Raw genomic sequence first — 20,727 nt, forward strand, 5'->3', positions numbered from 1 at the left:
TTAAACACAGTTAACACACACAACCATCATAGCACCCTGAGATTAAACACAGTTAACACACACAACCATCATAGCACCCTGAGATTAAACACAGATAACACACACAACCATCATAGCACCCTGAGATTAAACACAGATAACACACACAACCATCATAGCACCCTGAGATTAAACACAGTTAACACACACAGCCATCATAGCACCCTGAGATTAAACACAGTTAACACACACAACCATCATAGCACCCTGAGATTAAACACAGATAACACACACAACCATCATAGCACCCTGAGATTAAACACAGTTAACACACACAACCATCATAGCACCCTGAGATTAAACACAGTTAACACACACAACCATCATAGCACCCTGAGATTAAACACAGTTAACACACACAGCCATCATAGCACCCTGAGATTAAACACAGATAACACACACAACCATCATAGCACCCTGAGATTAAACACAGTTAACACACACAACCATCATAGCACCCTGAGATTAAACACAGTTAACACACACAACCATCATAGCACCCTGAGATTAAACACAGTTAACACACACAACCATCATAGCACCCTGAGATTAAACACAGTTAACACACACAACCATCATAGCACCCTAAGATTAAACACAGTTAACACACACAACCATCATAGCACCCTGAGATTAAACACAGTTAACACACACAACCATCATAGCACCCTGAGATTAAACACAGATAACGCACACAACCATCATAGCACCCTGAGATTAAACACAGATAACACACACAACCATCATAGCACCCTGAGATTAAACACAGTTAACACACACAACCATCATAGCACCCTGAGATTAAACAAAGTTAACACACACAACCATCATAGCACCCTGAGATTAAACACAGTTAACACACACAACCATCATAGCACCCTGAGATTAAACACAGTTAACACACACAACCATCATAGCACCCTGAGATTAAACACAGTTAACACACACAACCATCATAGCACCCTGAGATTAAACACAGATAACACACACAACCATCATAGCACCCTGAGATTAAACACAGTTAACACACACAACCATCATAGCACCCTGAGATTAAACACAGTTAACACACACAACCATCATAGCACCCTGAGATTAAACACAGTTAACACACACAACCATCATAGCACCCTGAGATTAAACACAGATAACACACAGCATAGACCCTCAATATACACTGTAGAATAGACATAGAACAGAAGACTAAATTAAACATAACCAAAAAAATAGATGCTTTATCAAATCAAATCAAAATCAAATCAAATTTATTTATATAGCCCTTCGTACATCAGCTGAAATCTCAAAGTGCTGTACAGAAACCCAGCCTAAAACCCCAAACAGCAAGCAATGCATGTGAAAGAAGCACGGTGGCTGGGAAAAACTCCCTAGGAAAAACTCCTGAGAAAGGCCAAAAACCTAGGAAGAAACCTAGAGAGGAACCAGGCTATGAGGGGTGGCCAGTCCTCTTCTGGCTGTGCCGGGTGGATATTATAACAGAACATGGTCAAGATGTTAAAATGTTCGTAAATGACCAGCATGGTCAAATAATAATAATCATAGTAATTGTCGAGGGTGCAACAAGCACGTCCGGTGAACAGGTCAGGGTTCCGTAGCCGCAGGCAGAACAGTTGAAACTGGAGCAGCAGCATGGCCAGGTGGACTGGGGACAGCAAGGAGTCATCATGCCAGGTAGTCCTAGGGCTCAGGTCCTCCGAGAGAAAGAGAGAAAGAAAGAGAGAATTAGAGAGAGCATATTTACATTCACACAGGACACTGGATAAGACAAGAGAATACTCCAGATGTAACAGACTGACCCTAGCCCCCCGACACATAAACTACTGCAGCATAAATACTGGAGGCTGAGACAGGAGGGATCAGAAGACACTGTGGCCCCATCCGATGATACCCCCGGACAGGGCCAAACAGGCAGGATATAACCCCACCCACTTTGCCAAAGCACAGCCCCCACACCACTAGAGGGATATCTACAACCACCAACTTACCGTCCGAAGACAAGGCCGAGTATAGCCCACAAAGATGTCTGCCACGGCACAACCCAAGGGGGGGGGCGCCAACCCAGACAGGAAGACCACGTCAGTGGCTCAACCTACTCAAGTGACGCACCCCTCCCATGGACGGCATGGAAGAACACCAGTAAGTCAGTGACTCAGCCCCTGTAAAAGGGTTAGAGGCAGAGAATCCCAGTGGGAAGAGGGGAACCGACAAGGCAGAGACAGCAAGGGCGGTTCGTTGCTCCAGCCTTTCCGTTCACCTTCACACTCCTGGGCCAGACTATACTTAATCATAGGACCTACTGAAGAGATAAGTCTTCAGTAAAGACTTAAAGGTTGAGACTGAGTCTGCGTCTCTCACATGGGTAGGCAGACCATTCCATAAAAATGGAGCTCTATAGGAGAAAGCCCTACCTCCAGCCGTTTGCTTAGAAATTCTGGGGACAATTAGGAGGCCTGCGTCTTGTGACCGTAGCGTACGTGTAGGTATGTACGGCAGGACCAAATCGGAAAGATAGGAAGGAGCAAGCCCATGTAATGCTTTGTAGGTTAGCAGTAAAACCTTGAAATCAGCCCTTGCCTTAACAGGAAGCCAGTGTAGGGAAGCTAGCACTGGAGTAATATGATCAAATTTTTTGGTTCTAGTCAGGATTCTAGCAGCCGTATTTAGCACTAACTGAAGTTTGTTTAGTGCTTTATCCGGGTAGCCGGAAAGTAGAGCATTGCAGTAGTCGAGCCTAGAAGTAACAAAAGCATGGATTAATTTTTCTGCGTCATTTTTGGACAGAAAGTTTCTGATTTTTGCAATGTTACGTAGATGGAAAAAAGCTGTCCTTGAAGCAGTCTTGATATGTTCTTCAAAAGAGAGATCAGGGTCCAGAGTAACGCCGAGGTCCTTCACAGTTTTATTTGAGACGACTGTACAACCATCCAGATTAATTGTCAGATTCAACAGAAGATCTCTTTGTTTCTTGGGACCTAGGACAAGCATCTCTGTTTTGTCCGAGTTTAAAAGTAGAAAATTTGCAGCCATCCACTTCCTTATGTCTGAAACACAGGCTTCTAGCGAGGGCAATTTTGGGGCTTCACCATGTTTCATTGAAATGTACAGCTGTGTGTCGTCCGCATAGCAGTGAAATTTAACATTATGTTTTCGAATGACATCCCCAAGAGGTAAAATATATAGCGAAAACAATAGTGGTCCTAGAACGGAACCTTGAGGAACACCGAAATTTACAATTGATTTGTCAGAGGACGAACCATTCACAGAGACAAACTGATATCTTTCCGACAGATAAGATCTAAACCAGGCCAGAACTTGTCCATGTAGACCAATTTGGGTTTCCAATCTCTCCAAAAGAATGTGGTGATCGATGGTATCAAAAGCGGCACTAAGATCTAGGAGCACGAGGACAGATGCAGAGCCTCGGTCTGACGTCATTAAAAGGTCATTTACCACCTTCACAAGTGCAGTCTCAGTGCTATGATGGGGTCTAAAACCAGACTGAAGCGTTTCGTATACATTGTTTGTCTTCAGGAAGGCAGTGAGTTGCTGCGCAACAACTTTTTCTAAAATTTTTGAGAGGAATGGAAGATTCGATATAGGCCGATAGTTTTTTATAATTTCTGGGTCAAGATTCGGCTTTTTCAAGAGAGGCTTTATTACTGCCATTTTTAGTGAGCTTGGTACACATCCGGTGGATAGAGAGCCGTTTATTATGTTCAACATAGGAGGGCCAAGCACAGGAAGCAGCTCTTTCAGTAGTTTAGTTGGAATAGGGTCCAGTATGCAGCTTGAGGGTTTGGAGGCCATGATTATTTTCATCATTGTGTCAAGAGATATAGTACTAAAACACTTTAGTATCTCCCTTGAGCCAGGGTCCTGGCAGAGTTGTGCAGACTCTGGACAATGAAGCCCTGGAGGAATACCCAGATTTAAAGATGAGTCCGTAATTTGCTTTCTAATGATCATGATCTTTTCCTCAAAAAAGTTCATAAATGTATTACTGCTGAAGTGAAAGCCATCCTCCATTTGCGAATGCTGCTTTTTAGTTAGCTTTGCGACAGTGTCAAAAAGAAATTTCGGATTGTTCTTATTTTCCTCAATTAAGTTGGAAAAATAGGATGATCGTGCAGCAGTGAGGGCTCTTCGATACTGCACGGTACTGTCTTTCCAAGCTAGTCGGAAGACTTCCAGTTTAGTGTGGCGCCATTTCCGTTCCAATTTTCTGGAAGCTTGCTTCAGAGCTCGTGTATTTTCTGTATACCAGGGAGCTAGTTTCTTATGACAGATGTTTTTAATTTTTAGGGGTGCAACTGCATCTAGGGTATTGCGCAAGGTTGAATTGAGTTCCTCGGTTAGGTGGTTAACTGATTCTTGTCCTCTGACGTCCTTGGGTAGGCAGAGGGAGTCTGGAAGGGCATCAAGGAATCTTTGGGTTGTCTGAGAATTTATAGCACGACTTTTAATCTTCCTTGGTTGGGGTCTGAGCAGATTATTTGTTGCAATTGTAAACGCAATAAAATGGTGGTCCGATAATCCAGGATTATGAGGAAAAACATTAAGATCCACAACATTTATTCCATGGGACAAAACTAGGTCCAGAGTATGACTGTGGCAGTGAGTAGGTCCAGAGACATGTTGGACAAAACCCACTGAGTCGATGATGGCTCCGAAAGCCTTTTGGAGTGGGTCTGTGGACTTTTCCATGTGAATGTTAAAGTCACCAAAAATTAGAATATTATCTGCTATGACTACAAGATCCGATAGGAATTCAGGGAACTCAGTAAGGAACACTGCATATGGCCCAGGAGGCCTGTAAACAGTAGCTATAAAAAGTGATTGAGTAGGCTGCATAGATTTCATGACTAGAAGCTCAAAAGACGAAAACGTCATTGTTTTTTTTTTTGTAAATTGAAATTTGCTATCGTAAATGTTAGCAACACCTCCGCCTTTGCCGGATGCACGGGGGGTTTGGTCACTAGTGTAACCAGGGGGTGAGGCCTCATTTAACACAGTAAATTCATCAGGCTTAAGCCATGTTTCAGTCAGGCCAATCACATCAAGATTATGATCAGTGATTAGTTCATTGACTATAACTGCCTTGGAAGTGAGGGATCTAACATTAAGTAACCCAATTTTGAGATGTGAAGTATCACAATCTCTTTCAATAATGGCAGGAATGGAGGAGGTCTTTATACTAGTAAGATTACTGAAGCGAACACCGCCATTTTTAATTTTGCCCAACCAAGATCGAGGCACAGACACGGTCTCAATGGGGAAAGCTGAGCTGACTACGCTAACTGTGCTAGTGGCAGACTCCACTAAGCTGGCAGGCTGGCTAACAGCCTGTTGCCTGGCCTGCACCCTATTTCATTGTGGAGCTAGAGGAGTTAGAGCCCTGTCTATGTTCGTAGATAAGATGAGAGCACCCCTCCAGCTAGGATGGAGTCCGTCACTCCTCAGCAGGCCAGGCTTGGTCCTGTTTGTGGGTGAATCCCAGAAAGAGGGCCAGTTATCTACAAATTCTATCTTTTGGGAGGGGCAGAAAACAGTTTTCATCCAGCGATTGAGTTGTGAGACTCTGCTGTAGAGCTCATCACTCCCCCTAACTGGGAGGGGGCCAGAGACAATTACTCGATGCCGACACATCTTTCTAGCTGATTTACACGCTGAAGCTATATTGCGCTTGGTGACCTCTGACTGTTTCATCCTAACATCGTTGGTGCCGACGTGGATAACAATATCTCTATACTCTCTACACTCGCCAGTTTTAGCTTTAGCCAGCACCGTCTTTAGATTAGCCTTAACGTCGGTAGCCCTGCCCCCTGGTAAACAGTGTATGATCGCTGGATGATTAGTTTTAAGTCTAATACTGCGGGTAATGGAGTCGCCAATGACTAGGGTTTTCAATTTGTCAGAGCTAATGGTGGGAGCCGTCGGCGTCTCAGACCCCACAACGGGAGGAGCAGAGACCAGAGAAGTCTCGGCCTCCGACTCCGACTCGCTTAACGGGGAGAACCGGTTGAAAGTTTCTGTCGGCTGAATAAGCGACACCGGTTGAGCATTCCTACAGCGTTTCCCTCCAGAAGCCATGAGAAAGATGTCCGGCTGCGGGGACCGTGCGAGGGGGTTTATACTAACGTTACTATCTGTACTTACTGGTGGCACAGACGCTGTTTCATCCTTTCCTACACTGAAATGACCCTTGCCTAACGATTGCGTCTGAAGCTGGGCTTGCAGCACAGCTATCCTCGCCGTAAGGCGATCGTTCTCCTGTATATTATGAGTACAACGACTGCAATTAGAAGGCATCATGTTAATGTTACTTAGCTTCGGCTGTTTGAAGTCCTGACGAACCATGTCCAGATAAAACCTCCGGGGTAGGAGAGTTGAATGAGAAAAAAGTTGAGTGAGGGAAAAAGTAAAAATATACGGTAATGAAAAAGTAAAGACCGTCAGGTAGCAAAGTAAAAACGGCAACAAAAACGCACAACAGCGTAAACAAGTCTGCAAGTTGTCGGGATGCTGACCAACCACGATGAGTCTTCCACATCGGGACACAGCAGCAGAGGACTCGATCCTGTCCTGAGACCCTCTATAACACAACAGACCCCCAGTGACCAGGTCCAGGGCCTGCATCCTGTGGGAATGGGAACCAATGCACACTGTGGCCCTGGGGCCTCCTCGCTGGACCAACAGGACTGGAGGCATCCACACACTTCTCTATCTGACTGCCAGCTCACCCTCATCTCCAGACACACAGCCTCTCTAAGGGGAGGGATAACACTGCTAGCACTGGGCTCATTGGTTTCCACTGCCTAGGAATGGCTGTGTTCTGTCCTCTTATTGGACCCAAATGTCTGGGAGTGGCTGGATTCTGTTCTCTCTTTTTTCCTGTGTGAGTGTACTTCTTGTTCTTATGATTGGTCCCTCTGAGTCTGAGTTTTCATTGGTCCTCAAAGGGTCTGAATGACCCATCTCTACAACCTCCCCTGGTCTCCTTACCACAGTACATCTTAAAGCCCTGTTCACAGAATAAATGACAACTCCCAGTGGCGTCTCTGGAGGGTATGAGGTCTCTTGGGCTGTGCTGAGGAGACAGGGTCTGTATGCGGTCTCTTGGGCTGTGCTGAGGAGACGGGGTCTGTATGCGGTCTCTTGGGCTGTGCTGAGGAGACGGGGTCTGTATGCAGTCTCTTGGGCTGTGCTGCGGAGACGGGGTCTGTATGCGGTCTCTTGGGCTGTGCTGAGGAGACGGGGTCTGTATGCGGTCTCTTGGGCTGTGCTGAGGAGACGGGGTCTGTATGCGGTCTCTTGGGCTGTGCTGAGGAGACAGGGTCTGTATGCGGTCTCTTGGGCTGTGCTGAGGAGACAGGGTCTGTATGCGGTCTCTTGGGCTGTGCTGAGGAGACAGGGTCTGTATGCGGTCTCTTGGGCTGTGCTGAGGAGACAGGGTCTGTATGCGGTCTCTTAGGCTGTGCTGAGGAGACAGGGTCTGTATGCGGTCTCTTGGGCTATGCTGAGGAGACAGGGTCTGTATGCGGTCTCTTGGGCTGTGCTGAGGAGACAGGGTCTGTATGCGATCTCTTGGGCTGTGCTGAGGAGACAGTGTCTGTATGCGGTCTCTTGGGCTGTGCTGAGGAGACAGGGTCTGTATGCGGTCTCTTGGGCTGTGCTGAGGAGACAGGGTCTGTATGCGGTCTCTTGGGCTGTGCTGAGGAGACAGGGTCTGCTGGATGTTTCTTGGTCACAGGATGGGACATCCAGCTGTGCTCTAACTGGAGAGTCAGTGTTTCTGTGGCAACATGGTACAGGACGTCTGAGAAGGATCCGTTCAGTATAACCTCCAGAAGCCCAGATGAAGTCACTCCTACGGTGGTGGTGATGTCATCACAGAGATGCAGGGCTTGCAGTGAGTCACCTCCACTAAACAGGACGTTGAGTCCTCCTGGATGATTTCATCCTCCGCCTGACTTAAAGTCTCCTGACATACACAAATATACATGTACAAATATACATGTACAAATATGTAAACTCTTGATGTAAAAGGGATACTGACTTGTTTGTGACAATAATACAACCTAATGACTTGTAACCTCCACAGAGACTGGAGTCTTTCTCTCAGTACATTCCTCTTAGGGCTCCTGAGTGGCACAGCGGTCTAAGGCACTGCATCTCAGTGCTTGAGGCGTCACTACAGACACCCTGGTTCGAATCCAGGCTATAACACATCCAGACGGGATTGGGAGTCCCATAGGGCAGCACACAATTGGCCAGTGTAGGCTGTCATTGTAAATAAGATAAGTAAATAAGTTTGTTCTTAACTGACTTGCCTTGGTAAATAAAGGTTCCCTTTTTTTAAATTAAAACATGTGCACTATGGGCCTCTGAACCTGCTCCTCGCCTCTGGTAGATCTTGATCAATTCACCCATAGACACTTTCCCTGAAGAAAACCAACACTTAATTTACACCAGAAAAGTACCCATCCACTGGAAAAATAAATAAATATTTTTTTAAAATTCAACTTTTTTCAAGGAACTCAGACAGGCCTTCAACTTACTCTGGAATGTTGTAATAGTGGAATGCACAAGATGAAACTTCGAAATTGGGTAGTGCAGCACCAGTTTTCCTCGTCATGTCAGTTATTGCATACCTTACCAGAAATGCCAAGATCAACTAGCCCATGTCAGCTAACGTTTTATAGCAATTTTTTTTGCCTATTTATAAGTAATATTTGAGTCACTTAAATATCACCTGAATATACATTATAAACTCAGCAAAAAAATAAACGTCCTCTCACTGTCAACTGCGTTTATTTCAGCAAACCTAACATGTGTAAATATTTGTATGAACATAACAAGATTCAACAACTGAGACATAAACTGAACAAGTTCCACAGACATGTGACTAACAGAAATTGAATAATGTGTCCCTAAACAAAGGGGGGGGGGGTCAAAATCAAAAGTAACAGTCAGTATCTGGTGTGGCCACCAGCTGCATTAAGTACTGCAGTGCATCTCCTCCTCATGGACTGCACCAGATTTGCCAGTTTTTGCTGTGAGATGTTACCCCACTCTTCCACCAAGGCAACTGCAACTTCCCGGACATTTCTGCGGGGAATGGCCCTAGCCCTCACCTTCCGATCCAACAGGTCCCAGACGTGCTCAATGGGATTGAGATCCAGGCTCTTCGCTGGCCATGGCAGAACACTGACATTTCTGTCTCGCAGGAAATCACGCACAGAACGAGCAGTACGGCTGGTGGCATTGTCATGCTGGAGGGTCATGTCAGGATGAACCTGTAGGAAGGGTAGCACATGAGGGAGGAGGATGTCTTCCCTGTAACGCACAGTGTTGAGATTGCCTGCAATGACAATAAACTCAGTCCGATGATGCTGTGACACACCGCCCCAGACCATGACGGACCCTCCACCTCCAAATCGATCCCGCTCCAGAGTACAGGCCTTGGTGTAACGCTCATTCCTTCGACGGTAAACACAAATCCGACCATCACTCCTGGTGAGACAAAACCGCGACTCGTCAGTGAAGAGCACGTTTTGCCAGTCCTGTCTGGTCCGGCGACGGTGGGTTTGTGCCCATAGGCGAACTTGTTACCGGTGATGTGTGGTGAGGACCTGCCTTACAACAGGCCTACAAGCCCTCAGTCCAGCCTCTCTCAGCCTATTGTGGACAGTTTGAGCACTGATGGAGGGATTGTGCGTTCCTGGTGTAACTCAGGCAGTTGTTGTTGCCATCCTGTACCTGTCCCGCAGGTGTGATGTTCGGATGTACCGATCCTGTGCAGGTGTTGTTACACGTGGTCTGCCAATGCGAGGACGATCAGCTGTACGTCCTGTCTCCCTGTAGCGCTGTCTTAGGCGTCTCACAGTACGGACATTGCAATTTATTGCCTTGGCCACATCTGCAGTCCTCATGCCTCCTTGCAGCATGCCTAAGGCACGTTCACGCAGATGAGCAGTGACCCAGGGCATCTTTCTTTTGGTGTTTATCAGAGAAGTAGAAAAGCCTCTTGTGTCCTTACTTTTCATAACTGTGACCTTAATTACCTACCGTCTGTAAGCTGTTGGTGTCTTAACGACTGTTCCACAGGTGCATGTTCATTAATTGCTATGGTTCATTGAACAAGCATGGGAAACAGTGTTTAAACACTTTACAATGAAGATCTGTGAAGTTATTTGGATTTTTACGAATTATCTTTGAAAGACAGGGTCCTGAAAAAGGGACGTTTTTTGCTGAGTTTACATAGCAAATTGTATAGAATTGCAAAATCAAAATGCTATAAAACTGCTACATGTTCTCTGCACCCCATGACAAAATGTGTAGAATTGCAGGAAATAAGCTTTAAACCTAAAATGTATCTCCACCAACAAGACAGGAGTGAACAGTGCTTGTGCCTATAGAAATAGACGTGGGGTGGGAGATGTTCCCCAGCGCTGGAAGGGAGCCCGGTGTCAAAAAGCTTGGTAACCCCTGGTCTAGAAGACACACCCTATCCATCCCACCTATAAACACCTGTTCTTCCTCCTGAGTAACAACACAGCCATCCTCATCTCTTACTTCAACTGTGGTCTCCATCAGAGGAGGACCAGCTGCACAGAGGATTCAGTCCTGTGAGGCGAGCACAAAAACTACATTATGCAAGAACATTTGGATAAATTGAGTAAAAGGTACCTCCGTACTCATATCACTGAAACAGAAGAGCTAGTGCTATGACTACATGATCAGGGTTCAGGGTTGACTCACATCAGTAGACTGCAGGAGGCTCTCTGGGAAGTGCTAGTAGCAGGCCCAGCGGAACACGTCAGTGATGCCATAGATGTTGCGAGTACATTTCCCATGCTGCCTCCAGCTACGGAGCAGGGCTGGGGAGGGACAGGCCTCGCCCCACAGGGCTAACACACTCATCCCACTATCATATTTACCTTAAAGACAGTTGTCTTGTGTTTCTTAAATAGCACACGAGTCACTCTGTTGGGCATTTTCTTAATCACCGTGGGCCAGTGGTGGAAAAAGTACTACATTTTCATACCTGAGTAAAAGTAAAGATATCTTAATAGAAAATTACTAAAGTAAAAGTGAAAGTCATCCAGTAAAATACTACTTGAGTAAAAGTCTAAAAGTACTTGGTTTAATTTATACTTAAGTATCAAAAGTAAAAGTACAAATATTTAAACATTTCTCATATTAAACAAACAAGACGGCACAATTAAAAACGTTTTTTTTTTTTACAGATAACCAGGGTCACACTCCAACACTCAGACATCATTTACAAATAACGCATTTGTGTTTAGTAAATCTGCCAGATCAGTGGCAGTAGGGATGACCATGGATGTTCTCTTGATAAGTATATACATTTGACCATTTTCTGTCCTGCTAAGTATTCAAAATTTAACAAGTACTTTTGTGAGTCAGGGAACATGTATGGAGTAAAGAGTATGTAATTTTCTTTAGGAATGTAGTGAAGTAAAAGTAAAAGTTGTCAAAAATATAAATAGTAAAGTACAGATACCCCCAAAAACAACTTAAGTAGTACTTTAAAGTATTTTTACTTAGGTACTTTACACCACTGCCTTGGGGACAATGAGGAGGCACGCCCCTGACTACAACGCCAGAAATATTTCCACCATTGAAGGGTCAAAGGTCTGGGGAGAGGCCAGGAACACTCCATCATCTGGTGTCATCTGAAACAGAGATCTGAAGAGATAAGGACAGAACGCTGTTTAACAAACAACATTCACTGAAATTCAATGCGTACAACCAGCGACATGGACATTGAGATACAGAAATAAATGCATAACACCAATCCAACCAAACCAGTATATTGGGCACTATACACTTGGTTGGTACCCTCGCTGTCTTGGGAAGCCCTGTTGTTCCAGATGTGTGTAATATATACACCAGTGACCCCTGGCAGGCACTCTCTATCACTGCAGCAGGAGTAAAGAGGTCAGCATTTGGCTGCCCTTTGTGGGCCATTACCCCATCCTGAACATGGGCTGCAATTGGACTGTGCTGTACTAGTATGAGGTTTAAGTTGTGAGCAGACCACACTGCACACACCTCTATAGACATGAGGTTGGAAAATGCAGTCTTGAATTGTTTACAGGGAAAAAGAGAGAGATAAAAGTCAAATAGTCAGAGGGTGAAACCTGTCATTAAGTAATTATAATTTTAAACCACAGATATAATATAAACCACTATCATAATGCTCTGTGAAGTCTACCCTTTACCTGCAACAGGTCACTCTGTAGAACACAGTACTATGTGCAACGGTACATATGCAGCAGGTACCTGGAGGATGCTGACAGACAGAGGACCACCTTGAGAGCTGTTTATAGTAGTCCAAGCATATAACTTACAGTAGACTTGGGTAATACTAATATTTGGTATGAAACAGCTGATAAAATTGATCAACCCCCAGTTGAGAAACATTAACTATCAGTAATAACAAACTTACCCCAGAATCCACACTGGCAGGTTGACATCTGTCTGAAAATATAATGCGACTATTCTTGTATTTTGCACACACTGCGTCTGTAGAAGTGTTAACTCATTTCCATGAGCAACAAGTTCGCTGTAATAAGGTTAAAGCAACACAGGACATTTTTCTGTTGACCCCTTGTCAAATGTGACAGTTATTTTGCCGCTATGCAGAGGCAGCTGCGAACACCATGTCTTGTAGCGTTTTCGTTGCCATCTCCGGGTGAACACTGAAAATCTAAAGTATAGTTATTCACTATCAAATTCATGTTACAAGTAGCTAACTAACTAACTTATATTTTAATTGTTGCAAAAGTACTGTAACGACCCTGGATTTATAAGCGCGTATACTGACTCTGCCGCTTGAGCATGCTTTTGGCTTTTGGGGCACAGTCGATAGCGAGCTGGACTTCGGGCTAGAAGGTCGAGGATTCGAGACCTGCTCCCTGCCTGTTTCATTACATTGGTGTCAGAAGTGGGATCGTACCTTGTATCCACGACAGTGCGCGTGCTTGGCCAGTGAGCGCGTTCCTATAAGACGTAGAGTCGCAAGCTAGCGCGAGGTCGCGCTCTTTGAAAGGAGGGAATAGTGTAACGACCCTGGGTTTATAAGCGCGTATATCAACTACTCCGCTTGAGCATGCTCTTGGGGCAAAGTCGATAGCGCGCTGGACTTCGGGCTAGAAGGTCGAGGGTTGAGACCTGCTCCCTGCCTGCTTCGTTACAGTACGTTTTGTCGCATGAAGATGACAGCGTGTAGAAAATATTGCGTCATATCGTGAAATATCCAATCATAATTTAGTATTTTATTGCGGCAAATTTGAACTTTTTTCACGTCGCGGTCGACGTCCGTTAATCTCGAGACTAACGTAAGACGTCCGTCGGCTTTGGACCCGAAGAGAATCAAACGAATGAGGGGAATAAAGTGCTTGAATTGTAATGTTTAATTGATAAAACGTTGTCTGACGACATGGATGACGTTGTCAAAAATAAGCTCAAGAGCAATGCCAGGATTTACAGTAACGCTTTGGAACGAATAGTTCAAAAGGTATGTGGAAAATGTGCTGATAGTTACCTAAATAATTAACGTTACCCGTAGCATTGTAGCTAGCTAGTGTTCTTCTGACGATGTTGTTAGATAATCAAACATATTAGCAAAAACACCCTATTGATGTTCTTTAACCCAGCTAGCGTTAGCCAACAAGTAATAGTAGCACAGAGCAGAGGCACATTTTTGAAATCGTATTATTGTAACTAGCTAGTAGTCTCTCTCGCCAACTAGCTTTCTTTTACTGTCCCCCTTGTGGCCACGGGACAAAATGCACAAGCAATGCACCCCCCTCATCAAATCAAATGTTATTTGTCAAATACACGTGTTTAGTAGATGTTATTGCGGGTGTAGCGAAATGCTTGTAAGCAATGTCACTCTGTACTACTAGGCCTGTAACAGATGAAGCCTCAGAATGTGCCAGTATTTACACTTTTCCTTGACAACAGTATTCAAAGCTGCATGACAATGGGACTGAGGTGAACCTGGAGGACATAACACCCCAAGGTAAACAACAGTCCGTTTATGGTTACACTAGTAAGCTAAGAATACTTAAACTCCAGTGTCCATGTTATGTCCATGGACACGAGTTAATTATCCTTATCTATGGTTACACACATGATCTGCTTCTCAGTACTTGAATAATTGTTTAGCCTTGTCAACAACGATATGCAGTAGCTAGTTTTATATTAATGGTTACAAATTCTGCACTCAACCGAGTTGGCTCAATGTTCTGATGTTTATTGTAATTTCATGTGTCTTGTCATTGGCTGGAGAAGAGGTGAGAGTATGCATGGTCAAGTCAGAGTTGGAGCTATCAAAGCTGGGATTGTCAAAGGTTTGTAAGATAAGACGTTATGTACTGTAGCTAATTATTTTAGACCCACTTGGTACTTTTTCTGAGGAATCTCTTACGTTTTTGGATCACACTCACACCTCTTACTCCACCTCTTTAGAATGACGTTGACCTAGCAGAGCTGTCACTAGGAGGTAGGAACTGCAACACGTTGTTTCTCTGTGAGATTTGCACTGAAGCGTTACAGATTCTGCAATATAAATGTACATTTTGTTTCTGCTAAAGTGGGAACATTGCCTTTACATTTCAATCATGCTCTAAAGCTGAACTTCCGCGATGTGGATTGAATATAGCCCTTTAATTATTACATTGATTTGAAGGTATATTTATGTCATATATTTTGTTATTTCAGATGTTTCTGAAATACACAGGCCACAGAACACCAATGGAGACTTCCAGGTACATATGGCGACAACTGATTGTGGACAGAACAGATCTGTCTTTTTGGAGACTTGTCTAACCAGATGTTAACAGCCCACATTACTATAGCCATGGTTGGGGAGTAACGGATTATATGTATTACATTTATTTATTTTTTATGGTAACTGTAATTCATTACGTTACCAGCAAAACTATTGTAATCAGATTACAGATACTTTTGAAAAACTAGATGAATCGAGGATTACTTTTAAATTCAGAAAGGATGTTCGCGGGAAAAAATATTCTATGACACTTCTCTGTTTTCTCAATGACATTCAAATCAGCATTTAAAAAAAAGGTGCAAGTTTTAAGTTTGTTCCACCTGAGCAAGTCTGACCCCAAGTCAGAGACCACTATGATGACACACCAAATGTGTTTGATCAATCGCAGGAAAAGAGCAGGAATAGGCTTTTGTGGGCTACAGTCCAAGCTATGTCTTCCAATGGTGCGACTGCTTTTGGCAGCCAAAGATTATCCAACTTGAATAAACTCTTGGAGGTAAGGATGACAGCAGTGGTGTAGTCTACGGCAATACGGATATCACTTATTATTGATATCTACATAGCGCATTGATGTGAATCGCACTGCTACTCTCTGATTTAGCTATTTGCGCCTTTCGGATTGTGGTTGTTGAGGATGGCTGTTCACATATCTAAATGTGTATTTGAACCCAATAATGGTTGAATTCAAGAAGTTTAAGCTGCCTATCAATCATTATTTTTGAAACCAGTGGAGAGCCAATGAAAAATGCGCTCTTGCAACAGCTGCATAGTGCGGCTCCAAGCCTATGGAATAAAAATTGGGCTTTTATCGCTCAATCTAATTCATGCTGATAAATGTAAATCCATAGGCATAATTGACACGCTCAAACTCGCACACTTTTTATAGACTTAAAGGGGCGATCTGTAGTTGCCACATCCATTTTTGGACTTAATATAAACATAATTTAATGTAGTAGAAAGCGATGGGTTAGATTGAAGAAGCCTCCATAACCAACCCATAAAGTAAAATTGAGCATCCATATATGGCCAGCTATGTGAACTTTAACATTGATTTATCCTGCAATAGATGTCGATCAATTAGAAACATTTTTGTCTTCTTCTAATGCCTCTTAAGGGGAAAGTAATCTGAAAGTAACTGAATGTAATCAGCTTATGTTACTGAGTTTGTAATCCACAATTACATTACTGATTACAATTTTGGACAGGTAACTGTAACGGATTACATTTAGAAAGCAACCTGCTTAACCCTGACTATAGCTTATGTACTTCTCATGTTTTTCAACAGATGGACATCTCATACCACCAGGATGATCCCAACGATGATTGTGTAGATGAGGGTGCTGTCACTGTCAACAATAATGATTCTGTTATGCAGCAGGCTGCAGAGAACAGCCACTGTAAGTCAATTATTTGAACATTAACCCTAGTGACTTATGTACACTACCATTCAAAAGTTTGGGGTCGCTTAGAAATGTCCTTGTTTTTGAAAGAAAAGCAACATTTTTGTCCATTAAAATAACATCAAAGTGATCAGAAATACAGTGTAGACATTGTTAATGTTGTAAATGACTATTGTAGCTGGAAACAGCTCATTTTGTAATGGATATCTACATAGGTGTACAAAGGCCCATTATCAGCAACCATCACTCCTGTGTTCCAATGGCATGTTGTGTTAGCTAATCCAAGTTTATCATTTTAAAAGGCTAATTGGTCATAAAAAAAACCCTTTTGCAATTATGTTAGCACATCTGAAAACTGTTGTTCTGATTTAAAGAAGCAATAAAACTGGCCTTCTTTTAGACTAGTTGAGTATCTGAAGCATCAGCATTTGTGGGTTCGATTACAGGCTCAAAATGGCCAGAAACAAAGCACTTTCTTCTGAACCTCGTCAGTCTATTCTTGTTCTGAGAAATGAAGGCTATTCCATGTGAGAAATTGCCAAGAAACTGAAGATCTCGTACAACGCTGTGTACTACTCCCTTCACAGAAGTGCAAACTGGCTCTAACCAGAATAGAAAGAGGAGTGGGAGGCCCCTGTGCACAATTGAGCAGTATGGTGTTCTGTTAAAAAAAAATGTGCCTTTCTTTCAATAATAAGGACACTTCTAAGTGACCCCAAACTTTTGAACGGTAGTGTATGTATTGAGCATGTCAAAGTAAACATATAAAATACAATTACAACAGCATTTTTCATGTTCATTTACATATTTCTGATTAATAAATTGTGTTTATATTGCCTCCATCAGTGGTGGATAATTCCAAACTGAATGGGACTAGGAGTAGCCTGTGGGGTGCGCCAGAGGAGCTGGAGCGCTCTCTGAGCAGTCAAAGTCGCACTCTACTGGATCTGTATCCCTGGATGGTCAGCCAGGTAGGAGAGGCCTGGCAGCGCCAACATATGTCCAACGTGGCTGTAGGGGTTTTGAGGAGGTACCACAGGCTCAGGTGGTTCTCTAACAGAAACCTCAATAACCGCACCTTCAACATCAGACCTGCTCACAGAAAGACTACCCTCAACAATGGCCAATCCTTCCTCCAAAAATCTCAGAACACCATACTGAATGTGAGTAACACCAAGAGTCCAAAGTTTAACCTCAAAATGACAACAACCCACACCCATCCTCCTCCACAGACCAAGGTCAACCTCCAGGAGTGGCCAGCAGAGAGGCTGTCCCACAGGAAGGGTACAGATTCAGGGAACGGACAACCGCCCCACCCTGTTCTAGTGATGGACTTCTCCGCTCGCCCCCCCTCTGCAGGCTCCAGTCCTGCCTCCTCCCCTCTCTCTGCTCCCTCCTCTGCAGACTCCTCTCCTCCCTCCTCTGCAGCCTCCCCTCCTCCCTCCTCTGTAGCCTCCCTTCCCTCTTCTCTCTCCTCTGCAGACTCCTCCCTACAGGAGAGCTCTGAGCCAGAGGAGCCCCCCTTAAACCAAACCTTCATGGTGGCCATGCCCTCTTCCCCATCCCCCAGGGTTAGACATACTACCCTGGTCTTCAGTCCTGCCAGATCTGAAGACACCTTCACAGCAGGAGGGTTGAGCAGTCCATCTCTAAGGAAGTGTGCCCTCCCCACACTTCCCCATCAGAGGTTTTTCACAGCGGTGTGCCCTGTGGTCAGTATGGAGATGTCTTCAGACTACCGCTCCCCAGTAGCACCGAGTCCCAACAGAGCCAGACTGCTGATCTGGGACGGCCAGCGTGCAGCATCTAACGCCCACCACAGAAGCCCCAAGTCTGGCTTTGCTGGATATCATCAAAGAAACACTGTGGAGCCCAGATCTTCCCCTGTGTCTTCACCCTCCTCTCTTAATAGGCCTCTGTCACCCAGGAAGCCCCACCAGCTGAAACTCCAATCGTCTAGATCATCATCTGATCATGAGTCTGGGGCAGGCCAGCCAAGGCTCCGGCGACACTATTCCCTGGATTCCTTCTCCCCATCTGTCAGTCTCTTACGAAACTCTGCTAAACAGATTGACAAGGACTTCCAGAAGCTCTACCACAAGCTTGTCTGTCAGGGCAAATCCTCCTCCTGCCGTATGTGTGAGAGGAGAGCAGAGACCACCAGAGGAACCTCCTCCTCTGCTCTGGCCGCCCTGGCCCTGTCTCCTCACCACTCTGTCATGAGGAAGCGTCGCAGGGAGCTGGTCCAAGAACAGTCCCCAGAGTCCAAATGTTTCAGGGATAGCTCCTTTGTGTACTCCCCAGGATCCCTCCGCCAGAGGGTAGAAATGTTCAGGTGCCAGAACCGCTCAGACAGCCATTTGTCCTCCACCCATTGGGACATCTCCTGCGACTCCCACAACTGGAGCCCCCGCAAGGCCAGTCTGGCTCATACCCACCACAGCCCCCATCACCAACATCACTCATCAGATGCAGCCGTCAGGAAAGCTGAAGGCTCCTGGTCCGGCCTGCACGTTGATCAGCACTCTCCTGCTTGGGTAAGGGTCTTCCACAGAAACAATGTACATGCATTCCAAGAAAAATGATAATGTATGTCTTATTTTCTAACATTGCTTTCGTCTCTGTCTGCTGTCTAGAGAGAGAAATACAGCCGATTTGTTGGAATTCATCAAGGTTTGTTTCTGCTATGTCTAGTCTTAGGGAAAAAAATCTACGTGTCTAATCTTTGATTGACCACTTTGGATTCAGTTCTGATAATGTATTCCTTCCCTCTCAGGAAAGTCAATTGTCAAGGCAGAGTGCCAATGTGGAGGTTCGCCAAGGTAACCATGACCTTATTCAGAAAGTAGTATGTTCTGCATTGTTGTTTAAATCTTTAATAGATGCATTTCATTGTTTGTCATGTTAACCAGCCTCCCTTCTTTCCCCCAGTTTCTCTAGGAGACAGCTTCTGTATAATTGATGTCAACCCACAGAAAGGCTGTCCTGTACCTCTACCTGAGTTTTATATGCCAGAGTTGAAAACATCTCTGCTGTTTATCTGCATTTGAAAAGATACTTAGGATGTCTCAATAACCATTAACTAATTTGTTATAATGAAATGTTTATGCAATGTCTTTTTATATACAGTACCAGTCAAAAGTTTGGACACACCTACTCATTCAATGGTTTTTCTGTATTTTTACATTGTTGAATAATAGTGAAGATCTTTTCAAAACTAAGAAATAACACATGGAATCATGTAGTAACCAAAAGTTAAATAAATCAAAATATATTTTATATTTTTCAAAGTAGCCACCCTTTGCCTTGATGACAGCTTTGTACACTCTTGGCATTCTCTCAACCAGCTTCACCTGGAATGCTTTTCCAACCGTCTTGAAGGAGTTCCCACATGTACTGAGAGCTTCTTGACTGCTTTTCCTTCACTCTGCGGTTCAACTCATCCCAAACCATCTTAATTGGGTTGAGGTTGGGTGATTGTGGAGGCCAGGTCATCTGATGTAGCACTCCATCACTCTCCTTTTTGGTCAAATAGCCCTTACACAGCCTGGAGGTGTGTTGGGTCATTGTCCTGTTGAAAAACAAATGATAGTCCCACTAAGCGCAAACCAGATGGGATGGCGTATCACTGCAGAATGCTGTGGTAGCCAAGCTGGTTAAGTGTGCCTTAAATTCTAAATAAATCACTGAAGGTCACCAGCAAAGCACCATCACACCACCTCCTCCATGCTTCACGGTGGGGACCACACATGCAGAGATCATCCGTTCACCTACTCTGCGTCTCGCAAAGACACAGTGGTTGGAACCAAAAATCTCTAATTTGGACTCATCAGACCAAAGGACAGGTTTCCACCAGTCTAATGTCCATTGCTCGTGTTTCTTGGCCCATTAGTAGTGGTTACTTTGCAGCAATTTGACCATGAAGGCCTGATTCACACGGTCTACTCTGAACGGTTGAGATGTCTGAACTCTGAAGCATTTATTTGGGCTGCAATTTCTGAGGCTGATAACTAATGAACTTATCCTCTGCAGCAGAGGTAACTCTGGTTCTTCCTTTCCTGTGGCGGTCCTCAGGAGAGCCAGTTTCATCATAGCGCTGGATCGTTTTTGCGACTGCACTTGAAGAAACTGTCAAAGTTCTTAATTTTCCATATTGACTGACCATGTCTTAAAGTAATGATGGAATGTCTTTCTCTGCTTATTTGAGCTGTTTTTGCCATAATATGGACTTGGTCCTTTACCAAATAGGGCTATTTTCTGTATACAACAACTGACTGGCTCAAACGCATTTAGAAATTCCACAAATTAACTTAAGGCACACCTGTTAATTGAAATGCATTCCAGGTAACTACCTCATGAAGCTGGTTGAGAGAATGCCAAGCGTGTGCAAAGCTGTCATCAAGGCAAAGTGTGGCTACTTCTTTAATATAAAATATTTTTATTTAA

General features: G+C 44.2%; 1 protein-coding gene and 1 long non-coding RNA gene across 4 annotated transcripts; one reads left to right on the forward strand and one right to left on the reverse strand.

Annotated features, from left to right (window-relative positions):
• Window positions 1-11,181: 11,181 nt before the first annotated feature.
• Window positions 11,182-13,167, reverse strand: LOC115158544 (uncharacterized). The gene is made up of 2 exons (XR_003868687.1): window positions 12,533-13,167; window positions 11,182-11,769 (listed from the first exon to the last, which is right to left on the reverse strand). It is a non-coding gene; the product is annotated as an uncharacterized LOC115158544 (long non-coding RNA).
• Window positions 13,168-13,411: 244 nt separating this feature from the next.
• On the forward strand, window positions 13,412-19,511 carry LOC115158539 (uncharacterized). Of its 3 annotated transcripts, XM_029707624.1 has the most exons (11): window positions 13,413-13,603; window positions 14,053-14,110; window positions 14,383-14,441; window positions 14,560-14,593; window positions 14,812-14,858; window positions 16,167-16,278; window positions 17,128-17,444; window positions 17,514-18,818; window positions 18,918-18,954; window positions 19,058-19,103; window positions 19,213-19,510. In XM_029707624.1, exons 1-11 carry the CDS (start codon window positions 13,526-13,528, stop codon window positions 19,241-19,243), a joined length of 2,124 nt encoding a protein of 707 aa, XP_029563484.1. In that variant the 5' UTR covers window positions 13,413-13,525; the 3' UTR covers window positions 19,244-19,510. The 3 variants fall into 3 exon arrangements, with proteins under 3 accessions (XP_029563483.1, XP_029563484.1, XP_029563486.1); XM_029707623.1 differs by having other exon boundaries at window positions 13,412-13,603; window positions 17,128-18,818; window positions 19,213-19,511; XM_029707626.1 differs by having other exon boundaries at window positions 13,518-13,603; window positions 13,995-14,110; window positions 17,128-18,818; window positions 19,213-19,511.
• The last annotated feature ends 1,216 nt before the right edge of the window (window positions 19,512-20,727 follow it).

The sequence above is a fragment of the Salmo trutta genome, chromosome 22, assembly GCF_901001165.1.
Source record: "Salmo trutta chromosome 22, fSalTru1.1, whole genome shotgun sequence".
Lineage (NCBI taxonomy): Eukaryota > Metazoa > Chordata > Actinopteri > Salmoniformes > Salmonidae > Salmo > Salmo trutta.